This window comes from Agrilus planipennis, unplaced genomic scaffold, assembly GCF_000699045.2.
Source record: "Agrilus planipennis isolate EAB-ADULT unplaced genomic scaffold, Apla_2.0 scaffold155, whole genome shotgun sequence".
NCBI lineage: Eukaryota > Metazoa > Arthropoda > Insecta > Coleoptera > Buprestidae > Agrilus > Agrilus planipennis.
Genome location: NW_020439161.1, coordinates 229,464 through 251,888, shown reverse-complemented (window position 1 = coordinate 251,888; position 22,425 = coordinate 229,464). Strand labels below are relative to the sequence as shown.

Genomic DNA, 22,425 nt, shown 5'->3' with positions numbered 1-22,425 from the left:
TTGTATCTAACTTTGTTTTGGTTTAATATCTATTGTTCAATAATAGAAAAAAGGTCTTTTTTAAATGGTTCGGTTCTGCAAAAATGTTGTTTAAATTGTTAATTGCAGTGACCAATCGCCCTAAAATAAATCCCGTCGCTGTTTTGGTAGACAATAACGAAATAAGAGACTTATTCAAACAGTCAGTATCATTATGAAATTGAAAATATTGAAATACATCTACAATTAGGTCTTAAAAAAACAATAGGTAATATTTTTGGCAGTTCTTTTGTAGTTCTGCCCTGCTACTGATTTTGGGTTCTTCGTATTTAGTTAGTCTATTGATTTTTTTTTGTATCACATCCTTTTTAGGGTTCTTTACGTCCGAATTAAAAACGGAACCCTTATGGGATCACTCGTGTGTCTGTCTATACGCGACCATAAGAAACTTGAAACTTTTTGCTTCGAAATTCGCACACAATGTTCTCGTAATGGCAAAGAGAAACTCGTTCATCAGAAGTATGAAGGCTTCTTACATAATCTAATGATAATTCGGTGGGTTTATTTGAGTACAGATATATAGAGTACGGATGCCGATTATGAGATACCATTGTTATTTTTGGCCATGAAACATAAATTATTGCAATATCACTATGAAAATTGCAATATTCCATACGGTATTTAATGAAGTTTATTTATGAGAGACCGTTTAGTTCTAAGTATAATATTTATTTCTTATTATATCAAAAAATAATAAAAAGTTCAGAAATTACGTCTTAGGCAAATGGTGTCCTATTATGAGATGCTGAGCGTTGCTAATATGAGATAATGTTTCATATTAGATTCTTTAGGATTTGAGTATAGATTTAGGAAGGAAAGAAATTAATTTAAATTAAACAGTTTATTGGCTATATTCTTTAATTAACAACATCATACTCCTAAATAAATAGATCTAAGTACGACTTAATTTATATATGTAACGTACATAGATACAATTTATATTAGACTCATCATAATCACAGTTATTTTCAAATGGCATTTATTAAACAGTATCAATAACAAAATTATTATTTTCTTTTGATCGACGCCATCTAGAAAAGAGAATTTTTCGAATAGTCATATTTTTATATATCCTAATATGAGATATCTCATTTTAGGAGCTTCCATATTAGGAAAACATCTACATTCGACAAAATGGCTGCCTTTTATTTCTTAATAAAGAAAATGCAACAAATTGCGAATGTATCGTAAAATTCATGATTTAATTGATACAATGACTGTAAATTAAAATCATTTAGTGTAATTAATACAGTTGTAGCATACTTTGTAAACATTTGATGACAAAAAATTGGTTTTGGGGTTTCGTGAAAACCCGCGCGTACATAACCTAACTTCGCCTCGGACTGGGATGCACTAACACACGTGTCGATCTTTTGCCGCGTGGCTTCTAGCGACAGTAGCGCCAAATGGCTGTTGCGATAAGTTTCGCCAAAATTAGCATAATTAATATTCTGTTCACATTTTGCAACGTTTCCGTTATGAGATGTTCACCGTATCGGCTGTCTACTGTATTATATACTAGAACTGTAGACCACAAAATGAATCTTTTATCGTAACCGACATGATTGTATTCAGGCAAAGATGTTGATGAAACTGAACAATAGACGGTCCATTATTGTTACACATGATTGAACAATTCACCCTAAGGACAAGCAATAATTGATGGAGTGGTAGACGTTTGGGACCCTCATAAATTCAGGTCGTCATCGGTTTGGTCGGTGTGCAAAAACTAATTCCACATTTGCCTTTCCGGACGCGGCTTTATCTGTAACTTCCGGTCGACCGGAGGTAGATGGCAGGGGTGCTGCTGCACGAAGCTGCTTTTCTTTCTATCGGTTCTTTTCTTGACGCGTCCGTCGTAAAAACCTATTGCCACGCACCCAATACTTAAACAACAATGCCTCCTTCCGATCGGACGTAGATAAAAGTCCGAGGAGATCGGCATAGAAGAAAAAATGGTGGTGATATATTGATGTATATAAGACACCGACTTTTATTATAGTGGATGTTATGGGTTGGTTCGTGGGCTTGCAGGCGGTTGTTGTAATGGAGACGCAAATGACGCGATTCCTTTTTTGCCTAATAAAGTTTTGATCTGCATATTGTGACACTGTCAGTCGTAAAGTTGGGGAAATGCTAATAAATGTGCTTACCTACATAGCTGTTCGTTTGATCTAGGGTGTTGGGTAACTTCGTGCAGTTTTCTTTTTGTTGTTTTGCAGTGACAGGTTTATGAACGTATAGTAATAATAACTTCGTTACAGTAGATAATAAGTGAAAAGAAATCTAAATGTATTGGGATCCGTCAAATGGGCATACACCATCTGGTGGCAAAATTTATAACTCGAACGAGGGAAAAATTTACATAGGAATTGTGCACGCAAATTGTAAAATTGTTTATTAAAATAATAAAACNCTGACCAGTGCTGATGACGTAATGAATCGACGCCATACTGTTGATTCGTTCCGAAATATACTGGCCAGTGCAATGATGTCAAATTGACGCCATATTGACAATGGTGTTTGTGCTCGTTTACAATATTTTGGTCTAAAAGTTATTAAAGTTTCTTACAATAAAACATTCCTCAAAGTCTGATGCATATACGTCCGTTTGATATACTACTACATCACATTTGTCTCACCAGTACAATATGGCGTCGATTTATGACGTCATCAGCACTGGCCAGTATGTTGGGTTATATTTCGAAACACACCCAAAATATGTTCCTACATTAGTTCCACCCTTTTATATCATTACTTTAGCAATATGTTCAAATTAACTGAAAGAAAATAACAGAAACTTTATTCTTGTGGTATTATGGTATCAGAATTCAAAACCTACAACGGTGTTATTCTAACAATGTTTACAGTAACTTCTTCACGACCAGTTTTTGATTTGAAACTTTTGCCCCCCTCCCTCAACAATTACTTTGTATAGACCATAACCAAACAAAACCAGAGACAACGCTCAAATCCAGAATGGCACAATTATGCCCCATGTTAATTTCAAGGCATAAGACTACCGATACTTTTGTATTCAAAGATTTAAAAAAATTCAAATCATTCCCAGGCTATTAGAGGTATTTAATAGTTAATAGGTTTAATAGGAAGCTTTCGCAAGAAGCATATTGGTATAGATTGGTTTTCGTTGAAATACATTGCAAAATTGGTTTTCACTAAAAGCTGTTTTACTTTTACGAAATAATATATAGCTTATGTACCCTCTAAAGGTCCATCCTAAATACTGGTGGAAGAATTTTTGAAATCGGATGAGTAGTTTCAAAGATAACCTCCTACATCCAAACGTCATAATATCAGTATTGATTGAGCTAACTTAAACACTTTTTTAGAAATTTCTTAGTAATTAATTAACAATAATTTATAGTTTATGACCAAGAGGTGATCATAATGCTAAGAATTTTGATCGATTTTCATTGACACTTCGTTAAAATTTCATAATTCGCTTTTTGCAAGTTTCCTTTTCAAAGTTCCCCCTGTGAAACACTTGCACATCGAGATCATAATGCTAACAATTTGATTGGTACACATCTCAATCGGTAATGTAGCATCATTATCTGTGCTCTTCGATGCATGACAGTTGCTCAACAAGAAAAGAAATTGTAATTCACGTTTACCACAAACGATCAACAATGTCTAATAACAATCGAAAAGCGGCTTGCTTGTCGACATATGATGTCTAGTTCAATGCAACGTGATCCAAGTGACTTGTGAAACATTTATTCTCTACCTAGCCGCCCTGCCTGCCGGTAGTGTGCATTCATCATTCTCGAACCGACTTAATCATTTGTAATGCTGACACCGTGTCGCAAGTATTCGAGGGGTAGTAAAGTGGTAGTAACAAATGTCCCGGTGGGACCCCTGCCTGTGTGATTGAAATAGTGGTGGAATCGCTGGGCTAAAGCCGGTACCGATCACGATTCTAATCTTTGATACGTTTACGCATATAAACCCCGAAAGACGAATAAAATAGAAGATGAAAAAAACGCGTCTGTAGTTGAAGACGGGTAGAAGCATCGGTGCGTGATGGATAAGATAACTTGATAGTTATTTACATGGGAAAAATAAACTATTGATTAAAGGAACCATTTATTATGTTCCTGCAAAAGCCAGAATGATTCTAAATCCTGAGATTTACCCGTGAAACCTAGCGAGTTTAAAATTTCAAATTGTTGCAAAATAGTTGTTAAATGGTTTTTTATTTCGTACTTCATCTTCAAATAAACAAAAGTAAAACAAAAATACTGGTATGCAAGGGAAGAAAAAGTAGGGAAAGAGCGAATATAAAGATAGGATGGGATACGAAAAATTAGAAGTGACCAAAGTTAAGTATCCAGGAAGCTAGATAAGTCAGGACGGAAGGAGTAGTAGGGATATAAAGCAGGGGATAGCGTAATGTTGAGTTCACTCACAACGATTAATTTAGAAGAAAAGTTTACAACCCTTCCAAATGTGGTGTTACAGGCGAATGATTAGGATGTCGTGGATAGAGAAGGTTAGAAATGAAGAGGTATTAGAAAGGACAGGAAAACAGAGGACTCTATGGAAGTCAATAAGAAATAGGCGAGATAGGTTGGTAGGACACCTTCTCAGGCATGAAGGTCCAGTCAGAAACAAGGTAGAAACGGGAGTTAGGAGGGGTAGAGGTAGGCCTAGATTAGATTACTGTTCGCAAATAGTTAAGGATGTGGATTGTTTTGGGGAAATGCGAAGATTAGCTCAGGACAGGAAAAAGTGGAGGTTCATTTTCATTTCATGCTTTCAAGCTTTAGGTATTTTTTAGTAGAAGCACAAATTGGTTTATGATAATAATGAAAGGATATACAAAAGTCAACTATTAGGAATCTAAAGAATGGAATAAAAGCAGATACAATTAAGACAATAGCAAATATAGTCATACAGCTCTAAAAATGTATGAAAACGGAATTTAAGGGTGGGCACTTTGAGGAGTAAAAAATTCAGCATCTTGTTGGAAGTCCCTTTAGCCTAAGAACTTCCTGTAATCTCTTTGACTTTAAGCACAGTAGTTCCTGAGTCACAGGTAGGCTCACAGAAATGAAGATTCGTCCTGAACAATTAATAAATATTTGCAAGTTTGTTTTACTATTTGTGGTGTGTTTGTTTTTGTTCTTGTGCTGCTTTATGGATTTTAATATAAAACAGGACTTCAGAGTGCCATTTGAACCATGCCTAATGCAACAGACAGTATCAATGGTTGACCAGGTCGTGTTATAACACTCTGTATTTTAATTATGATATTTTACTCTTTGCTTATTCGACAACTGGTAGACACTTACACCGACCTGAAGAGTAGAACATTAAATCAGGATTTTTCTGTGTTGAATTATGATCAACAATCAAGAAATAGAGAATGAAATTTGCCCTCTAAAGAGCAGTTGTATACAATAAACAATTAACCATAATGTTAACTATTCCTTTCGGTCTAGTTTTCACAATAAAGGACATTAAGGACATTTTTCTATATTAGAAATGAATGACTCATTACTAGCGCTTGAGAACTCATCCTGTAGTAAATAACAATTCTCTAGAAGACCCAATTTTTTCAAATATATGATTCCATCAATTATTACAAGATTACTTTCCCTAGCAGCTTCATATTACCGTATTAGGGTTTATGAACTAAGCAATATGAAGTATTTGTACTATTTTTGATATTTTTAATAGTACCTATACTTCGTTTACTTTCTGTAGCGATGTGACCTTCAGTTTGACCGACGCAAAGTAGAAAAGAACAGGACTAGGTAAGAAAAGGAAGGAGACAACTCTCGGTCAAACTCTTAACCGGTGAGGAGCGTATAATCCGTACAGTACTGCGCGGAGAAATTGACCATATTATCCACTACAATTGCTCAAATGTGCTGTTATTGGTACTATTTACTACTGAAAAAATCAACGAGATGTTTATTTATATTTGAAGACATATTGAAGGCTTTAACGCTTGTTTTCGACTCGCTCTACTATTCATGATTGAACAAAACTTTTGGCAGGTACTGTATGAAAAAGTATGTTTAATGAACAAGAGTCGAGAGTATAATGAGCTTTTTTCTCCCTACCTACGATTTTGTCAGCGCGCGTCCAAGACATTGGAAGGGGCATATCGCTAGAGAAGGTAAATGAAGTATACCTGTTAGTGTAGCCCAAATTAAGGTATAGTGTATTGCACTGGTTTCATTCAGTATAAAAGGGCCAACATATGCCCTACTCTCATGCACAACTACATTTCTTTTGGTTGGTTATTAAGTCTTATAGCTTCATCGTACTAAATAGTCCTAGTACCTAATAGTTGTCGTTTACCTTAATCACCTGGGTTTGAAGTTTACCAAAGAAGGTGCATAACTGATTACCAACATTAAACCGTCAAAAATGGTCTAAGTATGTTGTAAATAGTGGTGCCCGACGAATTAAAGTTATTTTTATTAGTTTGATTACATTTTCATACCAGAGAAAAATTGATATAAAAAACTACCAGAACAAGATTTTCTTGCTTTTACTTCAGTTTAAATTCCTGGCCCTGATCTACCACAATTATCAACTTTAGATGTTCTGTCTCGTCGTGTTTCTGGTGTTTGTCAGTAGGTTGTGGTCGTTATTCTCGGAAAAGGCGGTAAAGAAATGACCCGTGCACTGATTATCTGATTGAGAGAAGTATCTTCACAGTTGGCCGCGCCCTTTATTTAATCGGCAATTGTCAGAACACGGCCTGCTGTCTCATTGCAACCGATTGTTTTACACGACAACTGTCCCGTTCATTTTTTAACCCTAACGAAACAATTACGGACCTATCTACTTACGAGACATTCATGTTCTCGTTTACCAGGAACGACCGTTATATTTAAATTTCTTAGAAAGGTCTATATTGCCATGACATCTATGTTTATCTTTCCTACATTATTTTATAGAGAAAATAACGAAAAGAAAATAAAAAACGTTTGTATGAGAATTTGACATTTCAAAAATATATTTTGATTTTTCTTAAAATCCTCTAAGCATTAGCAGATGACTGGATGAATGAATAAACAAGAAAGGGATATACGTTTAGAGTTGTAACTTTACGTTGGGGCAGATGTAGAAACGCTTGCTGTCGTTAAGTTTGTCGTCTACTTGTTTAAAAACTATAATAACTTTTTACATTAAATAGGATATTGCAAATAATCGCGGATAAAAACCAAATACCAGAGTGTCAAAATTATCTTGTTTCACTAGTTCGAAAACAGTAGTAAATATAAGAATATTTTTATATGTAATTCAATTGGCAAATTTGCATAACGCATTTATTCTTAGCCTTTTTTGTTTTAATATTAACGTAGGGTAAGGATGAAAGAAGAAATATGAGATACCATATTTTATTTTTGTCCATAAAACATAAATTATTGCACTAATCACTATGAAAATTGCAATATTCGTTAGGGTATTTAATGAAGTTTATTTATGAGAGACCGTTTAGTTCTAAGTATAATATTTATTTCTTATTATATCAAAAAATAATAAAAAGTTCAGAAATTACGTCTTAGGCAAATGGTGTCCTATTATGAGATGCTGAGCGTTGCTAATATGAGATAATGTTTCATATTAGATTCTTTAGGATTTGAGTATAGATTTAGGAAGGAAAGAAATTAATTTAAATTAAACAGTTTATTGGCTATATTCTTTAATTAACAACATCATACTCCTAAATAAATAGATCTAAGTACGACTTAATTTATATATGTAACGTACATAGATACAATTTATATTAGACTCATCATAATCACAGTTATTTTCAAATGGCATTTATTAAACAGTATCAATAACAAAATTATTATTTTCTTTTGATCGACGCCATCTAGAAAAGAGAATTTTTCGAATAGTCATATTTTTATATATCCTAATATGAGATATCTCATTTTAGGAGCTTCCATATTAGGAAAACATCTACATTCGACAAAATGGCTGCCTTTTATTTCTTAATAAAGAAAATGCAACAAATTGCGAATGTATCGTAAAATTCATGATTTAATTGATACAATGACTGTAAATTAAAATCATTTAGTGTAATTAATACAGTTGTAGCATACTTTGTAAACATTTGATGACAAAAAATTGGTTTTGGGGTTTCGTGAAAACCCGCGCGTACATAACCTAACTTCGCCTCGGACTGGGATGCACTAACACACGTGTCGATCTTTTGCCGCGTGGCTTCTAGCGACAGTAGCGCCAAATGGCTGTTGCGATAAGTTTCGCCAAAATTAGCATAATTAATATTCTGTTCACATTTTGCAACGTTTCCGTTATGAGATGTTCACCGTATCGGCTGTCTACTGTATTATATACTAGAACTGTAGACCACAAAATGAATCTTTTATCGTAACCGACATGATTGTATTCAGGCAAAGATGTTGATGAAACTGAACAATAGACGGTCCATTATTGTTACACATGATTGAACAATTCACCCTAAGGACAAGCAATAATTGATGGAGTGGTAGACGTTTGGGACCCTCATAAATTCAGGTCGTCATCGGTTTGGTCGGTGTGCAAAAACTAATTCCACATTTGCCTTTCCGGACGCGGCTTTATCTGTAACTTCCGGTCGACCGGAGGTAGATGGCAGGGGTGCTGCTGCACGAAGCTGCTTTTCTTTCTATCGGTTCTTTTCTTGACGCGTCCGTCGTAAAAACCTATTGCCACGCACCCAATACTTAAACAACAATGCCTCCTTCCGATCGGACGTAGATAAAAGTCCGAGGAGATCGGCATAGAAGAAAAAATGGTGGTGATATATTGATGTATATAAGACACCGACTTTTATTATAGTGGATGTTATGGGTTGGTTCGTGGGCTTGCAGGCGGTTGTTGTAATGGAGACGCAAATGACGCGATTCCTTTTTTGCCTAATAAAGTTTTGATCTGCATATTGTGACACTGTCAGTCGTAAAGTTGGGGAAATGCTAATAAATGTGCTTACCTACATAGCTGTTCGTTTGATCTAGGGTGTTGGGTAACTTCGTGCAGTTTTCTTTTTGTTGTTTTGCAGTGACAGGTTTATGAACGTATAGTAATAATAACTTCGTTACAGTAGATAATAAGTGAAAAGAAATCTAAATGTATTGGGATCCGTCAAATGGGCATACACCATCTGGTGGCAAAATTTATAACTCGAACGAGGGAAAAATTTACATAGGAATTGTGCACGCAAATTGTAAAATTGTTTATTAAAATAATAAAACACGTTAAAAAAGTAAAAATTTTTTTGATGATGGAGTCGACGAAGTTTTCTTCTAAAGTTAAATCAAATAAAAAGTTAATATGTTCAGTGAAAAGCTGCAATAGCACTTCAGACATAGATCTTCACTCTTCACCTACATTAACTACTTTCCAATAAAAACTAACCGTTTTATATATGTAAAAAATATATTCGGAAAATTAGAGAAAAAAGTAAACTAATAGAAGCTTGGATGAAAGCAGTAGGTATCAAAGAAGTGAATTCCGGAATAAAAATTTGTTCACGTCATTTTAATGCACATGATTATATTTCAGCAAGTATTTACCATCAGCCATAACCTTAATATTTAAAACTAGAATCATACTAAAATTATAAAGTGAGAAATTATTTATTCCTGTGTAATTGATTTAACACAATTCTAATGATACGATATAAGTATTTTGAGGTTAAGAACCTACCTGCTGCAATACAACAAAGTTGCAATAATGTGTTTGCAACGTTCTCTTAAATCGGCTTTGCACGTGCAAGTCATTGATATGATATTGCTTAAATCACCCAGAATCACCTCACCAATTATATAACGTGAATCACTTTTTAAATCCGAAGTTTGTAAAAAGTAGGCAGTAAACTTGACGGAATTTGAAGGCTAGCTTCCGGATTTGTTATTTCCGAATTTTATAATGTGATTGGCATTAAAAACACGCTCACCTTCAACGAAATTTCCTTTCCGAGGCTTTGTGTCAGCCCAATCACATATTGTGTCAATACTTATCATTTTATCGTAATTTAAAAACTTGGAAATTGCACGGTACACTATAGAAACTACGATAAATTTTCCCTAATCGGCGCCATGTTTTTAGGCTCCTCCCATTTGACGGAAACCAATAGTGAAAATATTTCTTTAAGGGAAAGTTTTGATGCAAGTGGGTACTATAAAATACTCAAAATTGATTTATTTCTTCAAAAGTTTTCCTACCTGGATCTTTATTCTCATTTCCAAGGATGTGTCCATGGCTTGCAAAGTCATTGGTTGAATTTTTTCTGCCTAAAAGAACAAATGGCTTTTGTCGAAAAGATAAAATCTGCACGTTATTCCAAGTATATCTCATAAAAGATAGAGAGTGGATGAAAGCTATGAATAGTGAGACGTCTTTAAGAAAGAAGAATCAAATTGCTTAACTTGCCTCCAAATGCAAGAGCAATACACTGTAAAAGAGTTTTTCGGTTTAAAACAAAATCAAATGGTGTGATAGATAGATACAAACCACGGCTTGTTGTAGAGGGTTTTGGTCAATGTTAAGGAGTCGATTATGACCAAAGCGTTTATTATGTAATCTTGGTTTCAAAATTTATATACAAATTTCTTTTTAATTTACAAACTTTCTCACTGTCATCGTTAAAACCTTCAGGTTGTTCCTTCTACATCACATCCTACAAAAATGCTCTTGTGACGTTAAACTGTTTCAAGAGACAACCCCTAATTTACAACAAATGCTTAAAATTGAACGTACGGTTTCTTAATTTGCTACTGGAGTAATCCACCCTTGTCGTTAGTTAAAACCCAATTACAAAGTATTGCTCTTGCACCTAGAGGCAAGTTGATTAACTCCTATGTTTGATTTTCTAAACTAAAAAGAAGTTTGTACGCCTTACAACAGACACCAAAATGCTTGAGGAAACGTTTTGGAAGCTTTATGTTTGCAAATTTGAAAAACTGAAGGCCATAAGTTGCTGTTAGCAATATACTCAAAAAGGAATTCAACTTCACTAAACAGCCTGCAAGTTATTTTTAACAATTAACTAATTGAAAATCCGAGGAAGAGAAAAAAATGTGTACGTTTGGAGCACCTACAGTTTTGAGCGGTCGCGAAACGAGGACTTAAGACACAAGACAATAAATAAGCAAAGGTGGGGTGCAACTTGAATGCGCAAATTAGCTGTACCTGAGTCAACTTATCTGACCTAAAGTCATTGCACCTCGGGGTCTTTGTCTTACACACTTAGCCTAATTTTGAATTTAATTTTTCTGTTTTCCATTTCAATTGCACCCAACAATAAGAAGTTGTTTTTACTGAATAAATGGGTCATGCTTTGTATCATCAAAGGAAATAATTGCTGTCCTTGTTTCACCTGAAGTGCCAGAAGGCAGAATTCCTGCTACGTCGGGTCACATTTTGTTTCGCGTCGTCTCGTGTCGCGTCCACGCGGGTATCTTTATCGTCTTCCGTCCAAATAAGTTTCTCGTAAGTGGTCATTTCGATGTTCAAGCACACTCTTTGGCCCGAGAAATACGATCCGTACAGTCCACTCGATGGGCTTTTGGTTGGGAAGTATTTACTGCCTTTTGATATACGGCCATTGGAACAATATGATGAGTCGGCTACTGAGGTGCGCGCGATATGTCGGTCGGTCCGTCGCGTCCGACTTTTTAATTTTACGACAACGCGCTCTTTACGACCGCTTCTTATGTCGCTGAATGGATTCTGAAGTGCTGGAGAAACCGTGAAACCACTCGACCTCAATGGCACTTCATTTCGTCCGCCGTTTCGTTCGTTGTTGAATTCACAATTGTGCTTCGTGGAGGCATGCTATTATTTACGTTGTCGAAATTTTCGATGCATGTACGAACGTACAGTTTTAAACAAGTGTTTTGGCAAACTGTCATGTTCGCGGGACGGATATGGAGAGGACCACCGTAACGTCTAATCCATCTCGATTGTCTTCTTATTTCGAATGCATATTTGGCAGTAATCGTTAAATAGTCAAGTGGGGATAAGGTACATTTTTAATTGATTTTTGAACGCAAATGAAGTGTTATGATTTTAGCACTCCATGTACATGTGTAATATCTACATATTTACGAACATGAGGATGTTGTGTCTCGGTTTGTGCGATGAAAAATCTAGCCTTCAAATCAAATAATTTACATTTCATGCTTTTCAAATATAATACATATCGTAAACATATTGACGTTTAATATAAATAAATATGGATAATAGTACACAAGTAAACCACCAAGAAGCCCAAGAACATTCGGACTATTAACAAGATTTTGGCTAATTTAGAAATTTGAAAAAGATTATTAAAAGTGTATGTTTGGAGCACTGTTTTGTATGGGCGTGAAACGTTGGCGCTGCTGAGGAAAAGAAAAGAAAAATTGTTTGAAATGTGATGTTATAGGAAAGTGCTTAAAATACGGTAGATAGAAAGGATTTGTAATAATGTGGAAGGTTTAGAAAGATTAGAATACAAAATGAATATATCAGATGGAGCCTCAAAGTGACACCTACTGTATAAATTGAGAGAAAATGGTATGGTCATGAACAGTGTAAGGCTTACCCCTGATATGGCAGCAACAAATCAGAGACGAGGAAGACCATCTTCTACTTAGTTAACAACGGTTGAAAAAGACCTGAAATAAATTCATTTGGACGCTAGCATGGTACAAGATCGTGCGAAGAGGGAATTGAGGCCGACTCCAAACTAATGGGACGTGGTCCAGCAAAAGAAGTAGAAGAAAGAAAATAGATGGTGTTATGAGAGTAAATAAGGTATAGGCAAGATACGATAGGTTGGAAGAACCAACCCTAGAGGATTAGACCATTGCTTAGCATTCGTCTGTCCCGGTCCAAGTTTTTCTGTGGTTTCCTTGGATCGCTTAGGCAAATGCTGGGGCAGATATTATTTCACTCTCTTCTGTCTTCATTTCGTCCCACGTCTCACCCCAAACCACCATCCACTCGTCCCCACGATTCCTTACAGAAGCCTGAAGAGGGACCTTCAGCCTCACTCCTCGGTGTAGTCTGGAGGGGCTGCCCGCCTACCAGCATTTGTAGTTAGTGGGAATGAAACACCAAAAAGTTTTTTTTTTGATGAAAAAACATCTTATCTCATATACCAAGGACTGGTTAGAAACATATTAGAAGCAGAATCAAATAATCAAATTTAGGAAGGGTAGAGGTAGATCTAGATTAGGTGATTACTGTTCGTAAATAGTTGGAGATGTAGATTTAGCTCTAATTTTCGATGTATGTAAGGATTGGCTCATGATAGGAAGTAGTAGACGGGCATGTCCGTTTAGTCTTTGGGCTGAAGACATGATAATAATTAAAAAATTAAATCCACGTTCGAAGGAAAACACCAAATTTTCATTGAATACATATATGTAATACCATATTTAAAAGTAGAGTTTAAAAGCAACTTTGTAATTCTAACAACATACTATCAGACTTTTTAAATTTGAGAAAAGATTACCATCAGCGGAATTCGATAAAATGCTGAAGTTGATACATTATTGTAAGTCTGTTTATTACTAACAGAAAAATGGGGTATCAAAAGCTTCTTCTTGCGATTAGATCATAGTTGAGGGTAGGTTCTTATTTGGGAGAGAGTGTTAAAGTAATCTAATACGGGAATTATTTTAATTATATATATATATACTTTTTCCTACCTATGAGTATAGATACAGGAGTTACGAGGATCAGTGGAGGTAAGCCTACATTAGATTACCGTTCACAGATAGTTAAGGATGTGGGATGTTCTAGTTTTAGGGAAATGCGAAGATTAGCTCAGGACAGGAAAAAGAGGAGGTGCATGTCCAACCAGTAATTATTAAGACTGATGATTTTATGATGATAATGACGATGGGTACATCAGTTTTTCAGTTTTGTGTTAGTATGCGACGTATGTATATCTTTTAGTTTAGAAATATAAAAGAAAACTGAGAAGTTATAGTTTTCCACTTCACTATCACTGTCATTATCACTATATATCGGGTTGTTCCGAATGTCATTTCGTTTTTTCCCGACAGAGAATTTAATTGTATTCTTTTGCACCCAACTTCACATTTAAGCCGTATAATTTTTATATGCATTGAGAGCTTCATATAGCAAGGCTTGTGTGTGAAAAACTTCAATTAATTCTACGCAGTAGTTTTTGGTTGGTGCCCTTTTAAATATGGAGAGCGATAAGCAGCATTTTCGACATATCTTACTGTTTTACTACAGAAAGGGTAAAAATGCTGTTCAAGCCAGAAAGAAATTGACTGATGTGTATGGAGAAGGTGTGTTGACAGTACGCCAGTGCCAGAACCGGTTCGCTAAATTTCGATCCGGCAATTTTGATGTCGAAGATGCACCACGTTCGGGAAGGCCGGTTGAAGCTGATAAAGACGCGATAAAGGCATTAGTTGATGTGAACCGGCGAATAACAACACGTGAGATCGGATTGAGGTTAAATTTATCAAATTCAACAGTTTATGACCACTTGATAGGCCTGGTATTATCCTCGAAGCTGGATGTATGGGTTCCCCATGTTCTCACAGAGATAAATCTGTGTCGCCGCATTGACGTCTGCGATTCGCTTCTCAAACGTCACGAAAATGATCCGTTTTTGAAGCGCATCATCACTGGGGACGAAAAATGGGTTGTATACAACAACGTCAAACGCAAGAGGTCATGGAGCAAAAAAGATGAACCGGCTCAAACCATTTCTAAAGCCGATATTCACCAAAAAAAGGTGATGCTGTCTGTTTGGTGGGATTTTAATGGAATCGTTTTTTCGATTTAATGCTACACCCACCACATTCTCCAGACCTGGCGCCATCGGATTATTATTTGTTCCGGTCACTCCAAAATTTTTGGACGGTAAAACCTTCACCTCAAATGAGGTGGTCAAAAACCTCCTCGATCAGTTTTTTGCCAACAAAGACCAAAAATTTTATGAGCGTGTAATTATGCTACTACCAGAAAGATGGCAAAAGGTGTTGGACCAGAACGGTCAATATATAATTTAATAAAGTATTTGTTTATTATACGAAAACTGTCTTTCATTTCCACAAAAAAAAAACGAAATGACTTTCCGAACAACCCTATAGTATGAAACAAAGTCGCTTCCCGCTGTCTGTCCCTATGTATGCTTAGATCTTTAAAACTACACAATGGATTTTAATGCGGTTTTTTTTAAAAGATAGAGTGATTCAATAGGAAGGTTTATATGTATAATACATCCATAATATAGTAGAGAAACACTGATAATTTTCGAAGGTATTACAGACTTAAAAGGCCGGTTTGTATTGTCTAATGACAAAAAAACTGTGAATGTTGTATATAAGGACATTCTGTAGTATATTTAGGATGTTCAGGGGGTATCTTTGGAAGATTTCTCCTTCTCGATAATAATCTAAACAAAACAAAAATATACATATTTAGTATTAGCATTGCACCCGTGCGAAGCTGAGGCGGGTCGCTAGTTTCATATAAAATGGAAACAATTCGTAAATGACCAAACTCTAATCGATGGTTTGATGGTTTTCATTTTAAAAACGTTCTCGGTTTAATGAAACAACAGTGGTGTAAGTAAGTTTAGACTATTATAAAACTTTTGAAGCCGAATCAAGCTTTTACTTGAGCATAACACAAAGACTTCTATTAAGAAAGTCCACGACGGACAGTAATAAGCCAAATCACGAGAAACGAACACTCGTGTGGTAACAATAAATTCTTGACCCTAAATCTTGCTAGTCAAAGTTCTTTGTTGCAATTAGTGCGGTTGGACATGAATCCCTTTGTTTCCATTCGTTCAAAAGGCGCTAATGATGCACTTACACGTTTCTTTTTGGATTGAACTGAACGAAAATCTGACACAAAAGACTACTGTCGAACTCAGTTCTCCTCCAATTAGATAAAATCGAACAAACATTAAATGGCGCCCAATGTGAAGAAGGCGAGGAGACAGACTTAACAACCCTTAAATCGTATCGTTTTCTTTTTTATTTTATTTAAGTTTAACAATCGACTTTGTACGAATGACGGCAATAAGTAACGGTATTGTTACATTGTTTTAAACTTTAAACGTTGGTATGGTTAACCTGTCACTCTTAAATGCATCTGCCGCATAGTGCTACCAACTGTCAGTAATTTTATCAGTTATGACACATGGTTGTAGCCCTGAAGCGGGTAATATTACCGTCAACTTAATATATATGCATGTATTAAGGACGGATTTAACCCTTAAGTCGTATCATTTTATTTTGTCTCATTTAGGTTTAGCAATTGACATTGTTCAGACAACGAACGAACCAATGGTTTGGTAATTTAATCAGTTATGACATGCGACGTAAATATCTGGAGAAGTGAAGTTCTCTACGGCTAAATGAAAACGTTCACAGAATATAGAAATTACACGTTCGAAAATGTAGGGTAAGGATGCCGAATATGAGATAGTCACTAAATATGAGATAGTTAGGTTTTGGCGAAACTAATCGTCGCAGCCATTTGGCGCTACTGTCGCTAGAAGCCACGTGGCAAAAGATAGACACGTGTGTTAGTTCTTCCCAGTCTGAGGCGAAGTTAGGTTATGTACGCGCGGATTTTCACAAAATCCCAAAACCAAATTTTTGTCAACAAATGTTTACAAGGTATGCTACAACTATATTAATTACACTAAATTATTTTAATTTACAGTCATTGTATCAATTAAATCATGAATTTTACGACACGTTTGCAGTTTTGTTGTATTTTCTTTATTAAGAAATAATAGGCAGCCATTTTGTTGAATGTAGATCTTTACATTACTTTATAATATGAAAATATGACTGAAGGTATTTTTGCGAATTTTCTTGTACCATGTGTCGTATTTTTCAAAAGGTGGTGCCGCCCTTTGATGATTTCATGTAATATCCCTATGTCCGGTTCTCCACTCGCCACTTGTGTATATCGATACATATGTATATTAAAATTGCAGAAACCTTTGGTACGTTTTTTCGGTATTTTATTATAAATTATACGAAAGGTACACTGTTCTATAGTCGAGCACAAAATAAAACTAATTTATCTGTTACAGTTAAGTAATAAAATTTAATGTATCAGCCAGGAATTGAACCCTTCCGAATACGTACTACGATTTGTTCAGAATTTGTTTTCTATTTTTTTAAATTGTCGTTCGTGTGAATGTATATTATTATATTTAAAAGCAAATCAATCGAATTCGGTTTGTACGGGACAATTAGTGTGATTGTAGGTATGTTTGCGACATTAAGTGTCAGAAACTGAATTTGATTTACATGAAACCAAAAAAGTTGCAATCCCAGACAAAATATTTATATTGTTTAATTGATTTTGGCGAAACCTATTTTTGGCGTTCCATCAGTAGTGTTGTAGGTCATAACAACACGAAAGTTTGCTTTGCTAATAACATATATACGCTCCCTAAGCATAAATAAATAATGACTTCCTCAATACCAGTTCCTTATTTTTAAATACATTTTCCACTAATTACTTACTTGCATACAGTACAATCGGCCGTTTATTTTTAGATCACGTGCTTTTATGTTTCCATTAGTTCTACTTATCATTCATTACACGTTTTAGGTAGTTTCATGCTTAGTAAAATAGAGAATTGTAAGTTGTTAAAAATTGTATTTATCTCCCGATAAATGTAAAATTATATCTTTTTCTAGAAACCTAATTTTTATTACGACTACTGTATAAATCAGGCAATATTTGTCATATATTCACGGGAATATTGTTATAAAAACAAAGTCAATTCGCTCTCGTAGTTTTAATAGTTAATTTTTGAATATATGGTTGCACAAGTTTGACCTCTATAATAAACATCTTGCTTGGAAATGTACTCCATTCCTTCCCATCTTGAGATAACCTTCGCATTTTCCTAAAACTGTAACATTCCATATCTCTTATTGACTTCCATAACACCTTCTATTTTTAAATTTTTTTTTGATGATGGAGTCGAAGTTTTCTTCTAAAGTTAAATCAACTAAAAAGTCAATATGTTCACATTCATAATTGCACAATACACTATAGGAACTACGATAAATTTTCCCTAATCGGCGCCATGTTTTTAGGCTCCTCCCATTTGACGGATCCCAATAATACCACATTTCTTTTTTCTGCGTCCACCGTCTACGTTTCGTGTCCGTACAGCGTAGTACTTCAGACATACACCTTTAACAAACTTTATACATATTGAAAACCATTAAAACGCATTAACCCATCTGTCCAACAACTCCCAGGCGGTATTGAAAGTAGTGATTTATTCAACGCGAAAAATTCCAACCAACATTTTCAATACCTAGTTCCTTCAAAATTACTCGTTATTAAATAGTTACTATTTTATCAACTGATTAAGTTTTTCTGCATTCTGCATTTAGGTTTCCTAATTTTGCCTGTTTTGTTTTTCAGTTTCCGAGCCTGTTTGAAAATGGCTGACACCAGCGATGCCAATTTCGTTGGAAAACTTTTCTTCAACATAGTCCAGACGAAATGTTTCGTCCTTAAAGTGAAAAAGGTTTGTGCAAAAAAGACCTGGTGGGGAAAATGTTTAAAAAAGAAAGTCGTTAAAAGGGCAATACTAAGAGAAAATGTGTCATACTGATGTGAACAAGTTTCAAAACAAGTTAACTCGAATTCGTTCAATTAATTTCCTTTTCTTTAGTTACAAAAATTAGTTCTTCTCTTTTGCTGTTACTAAATAACGAAAAGAATTAAGAATATAGTAGAACGAAAATTGGAAATCATTTAAGCAATTTTATTGGTTATTTATTTATTGATACGAGTGTAACTTTTCGTCGATTGTGATATTTTCAGTAGGATGTATGGTTATTGATAATGAGACGGCCAGTAATGTTTTTTGGAAACAATTACAATCCTATGTAATAATTTTATTATAAAATCGACAGTGAATAGTTAATTCGACGTACTACGAATATACAAATATAATGAATTAATACATTTTTAATGAAGTAAAAATAGTTAAAATATTATCTGTTTGAATTACAACAATTGTAACATTGTATTTATTTTATTCTCGAATGTCTAAGAGATTTTACGGAAATAAACAACTGCTAGGTATCTACTCATAATCCAAACACATACTTAATAAAATGTACAAAGGTTTTGGACCTTTAAAAAGCTAAACTTCAATAACATTTGCTGATGGCATTCTAGTGAAACTTCATACCTAATTTTTTTGAAATGCATTTATATTTTTTTTTTAATATTTCTACTTTGTTGAAATGAAACAAGTTGTATTCACAAAAAAAGCACAAGTTGCCGACTAAATAAATATCTGCATGATAGTAATTTATTTAGAACTTTCAACAGTTTTGGGTATTAAAATAAATTTCTTTCGTTTTAAGAGTTCTGCATCAGGAATCCCTAGATAATGTCGTTTCGGTCTGTTCACCCTTGTGTCTGTCCGTTTGTAGGTCACATCCTCTAGTTAATGTCTGTACTAAAGACTAGTTCCGCGTGCAGTCGAAATTCAAACAATTTACATACTTTCAAATCAAATAATGGAAAACACTTCGTGCATGTAGGATTCGATTAATCTCAAATAAACATAACATTGTTACAATTAAAAAAAAAATTACTTCTTTTATAATGAACACTGAAAAAGAAACGTACTAGAAGTATACACGTTCACGAATTTGTATAATGGATCTAGGAGACGTTGACTGATGAACAAAAACAGAAAGGTAAAATTTTTGAAAAAAATGTTTTTTGCAAATTAGTTGATGAAGAATTTTTTTGCAATATCTCACTTTGCCATTTTCAAATGACTATTTAGAAGTTTAGAAATAACTTATTATACATATCCATTTTTGAGCAATTAAATGGAAACTGTAAATGTATAAAATCGATAAAGTTTTTGTAGAAATGTAATTTTGAAAGGAACTAGACAAACTGTAGCTATAGTTTTGGAAATCATTATTAAAAATAATTGCCAGCAAAATGAGATAACTTATACTAAAGATATTGTCATTAAAAAATATACTGAAATGTCTTATACATTATTATTTTTAATTTTCCAGCATGGGGCGCCTTAATTTATTAATATTGATTTTTTTTCTTCAATTTCAAACCGAAAAGTTTCGATTTGGGCTAATTCGAGTATCACATTCATTTTATTATCATTTCAATATTTTTCACAAAAATCAAAAACTTCAATAAAGACTTTTAATCACAATTTCTTTATTTCAAATGTCACTGAAAAAGTTCTATCATATTCTTATTAAGCATATTATAATCTATAGAAATTGACTTTTCAATCATAACAATCGGTCAAAAAGTAGCTATAATGGTCAAATCAATATTGATCAATTTTAGCCCTTCCCTCTGGCAGAAAAATCGTAGATATCCCTTCTGTTCACAATCTCAGATGATTCATTTGGAAAGATAAATCTGAATTAGAGTGATTTTTTTCTTAAAAGTTCTCGTCATTCGTTAGGAAAGAGTAAGAGATAACTGGCTACACAATTCACGTGTGTGTTCGAGCTTTTTTAGACGAGCTTTTCGCGAGTGGTATCAAATGAATGTTTTATATATGTCATTATGCACAGAAAAAATCAAAATCATCAAAAAGGTTTTCATAGTTATAATATCCACATGATTTAAAGTGCAGGGATATTTTAAATTTGGACTTGCCTGACTAGATCACTCGTGGGTTGCGTCCACCTAGTAAATTCTTTATTGCTTATTTACAACTCAAAAACTACTTTTGCGAAAAACTCGCGAATCATAAAGAAATGCAACCATTTGGTACAGAAATCTTGGATGAAGTTGGACAAAAAAAAGGAATTTTTGCAACTTGCCCAAGAAGGACATAATTATAATCATATTAACAATTGGTTAAATATAGTATTTCGTAATAATATTGAACTGCAAATGGTACTAGATGATAAAATTACACCTCGTGGCTTTTCCAAAATATTTATTGGAACCTTCCCTGCTACGCTATAGGACAAAAAACCCTTTCTTTACGTTTTTTATCAGGAACTAATGGGGTAAAATCAAATTGTCTACTTGTCCGAATTTTTTCAGATTTTTTGGAGCCTTTTATATTGGTCAAAAAAAATCCGGAAAAATTATTTTCCTTGTATTTTCCAGCCAGAAACCTTAACACCAACGATGTTTTTTTGAAACACGTATTTTGTAATTTTCTACAAGTTACATCTTTCAAGCGGGCGATATTTTTGGTGCGCCACCTTTAGAAATACAAAAAACCGTGTATACATAAACGTTTTCAGATTTTTTTGTCCCACTATGTAGTTTCTGAAAAAAAAAATAATAAAATGTGAAGAAAGGGGTTTTTAGTCCTACAGTGGGGCAGGGAAATGTCGGGGTGCCGAGGTTACTATTTTTAATCTACCAATAAATTCTAATAGTTATTTTGGAAAAAGCCACGAGGTGAAATTTTGCCTATCTTATCCAGTGATACCCTCTAAACGAAGCACTCCTTTGTCCGTTTTCAGTTAACATTACAGTACATCTTTAATACGTCTGATTTAAGAAACTTGCAAACCCAGAGGCGTATTCAGGAACAACTCTTGGTGATGAAAAATTGTTTTTTTACATGAAGTATCTGGAATGAGTTTTATTTAAAGGCCGATTTTTTTACAAACTTGAGTCGCTCAAATTCAGTGTCATTTTTGTATATTTCTTTTGAAGTTATTTTTTATTTTTGTTAGACAAATATAATCCAATTTTTCTCATTCAAAACTACTAAACTGTAGAGCTTTTGGTAGGGGAAAATTTCCAACCCCCTACCCTTGAATCCGCTACTGGTAAACCTAGTATAGTTCTTGAATTATGACTTGGCAGTGTTTGCTGATGGTCTTTATCACAAAAAGGCAACGAGGAACAATAAAAACTACCTGTTGAGTAACTAAGTTGTGGTTGCAGTTGTACATGCGAATTAACAAAAATTCATCAAGTAAAATTTGGAAGAAAGTCAACGTATACAAGTTTTATATTCAAAATTTGTCATTTGTTTTCAAGAAGTTCGATCCTGTATCGTACAAAATAACCAGAAGAAGGTCGATTTGTCATCCGCTCTTATAATTTTCGACCCTTATAATAATTAACGAGTATTAATACAGGTGGGACGGAGGAAGCTGGCGGGAATCTTCAAATGGCGTGCATGAGTGGAGGCAAAAGTAGGCAGTTTTAAGTATAATAATTACAGCCCTCTTTCTTTAGTATCCTTATCAGGGGCGTAGATTAAATATTTAAAAGCAAAGATAAATTTGCAAAATTAAATTAAAAAATTAACTTATTCGGTTGATTTTTTTGTTGTAGATATTTAAAGTTTATATAAAAAAGAAATAGGCGCAATAATTTAGTTTA

The 22,425-nt window shown here is 34.3% G+C and overlaps 1 protein-coding gene across 1 annotated transcript in view; it reads left to right on the top strand.

Moving 5' to 3' along the window:
• The window catches only part of LOC108737480, a 120,871-nt gene extending 98,515 nt beyond the window's left edge, over positions 1-22,356 (top strand). The window contains exons 4-5 of the mRNA XM_018470341.2: positions 18,481-18,586; positions 21,552-22,356. Of these exons, the coding sequence (XP_018325843.1) occupies positions 18,481-18,586; positions 21,552-21,656 (211 nt within the window). The 3' untranslated portion in view covers positions 21,657-22,356. The remainder of the gene's footprint in view (positions 1-18,480; positions 18,587-21,551) is intronic.
• The last annotated feature ends 69 nt before the right edge of the window (positions 22,357-22,425 follow it).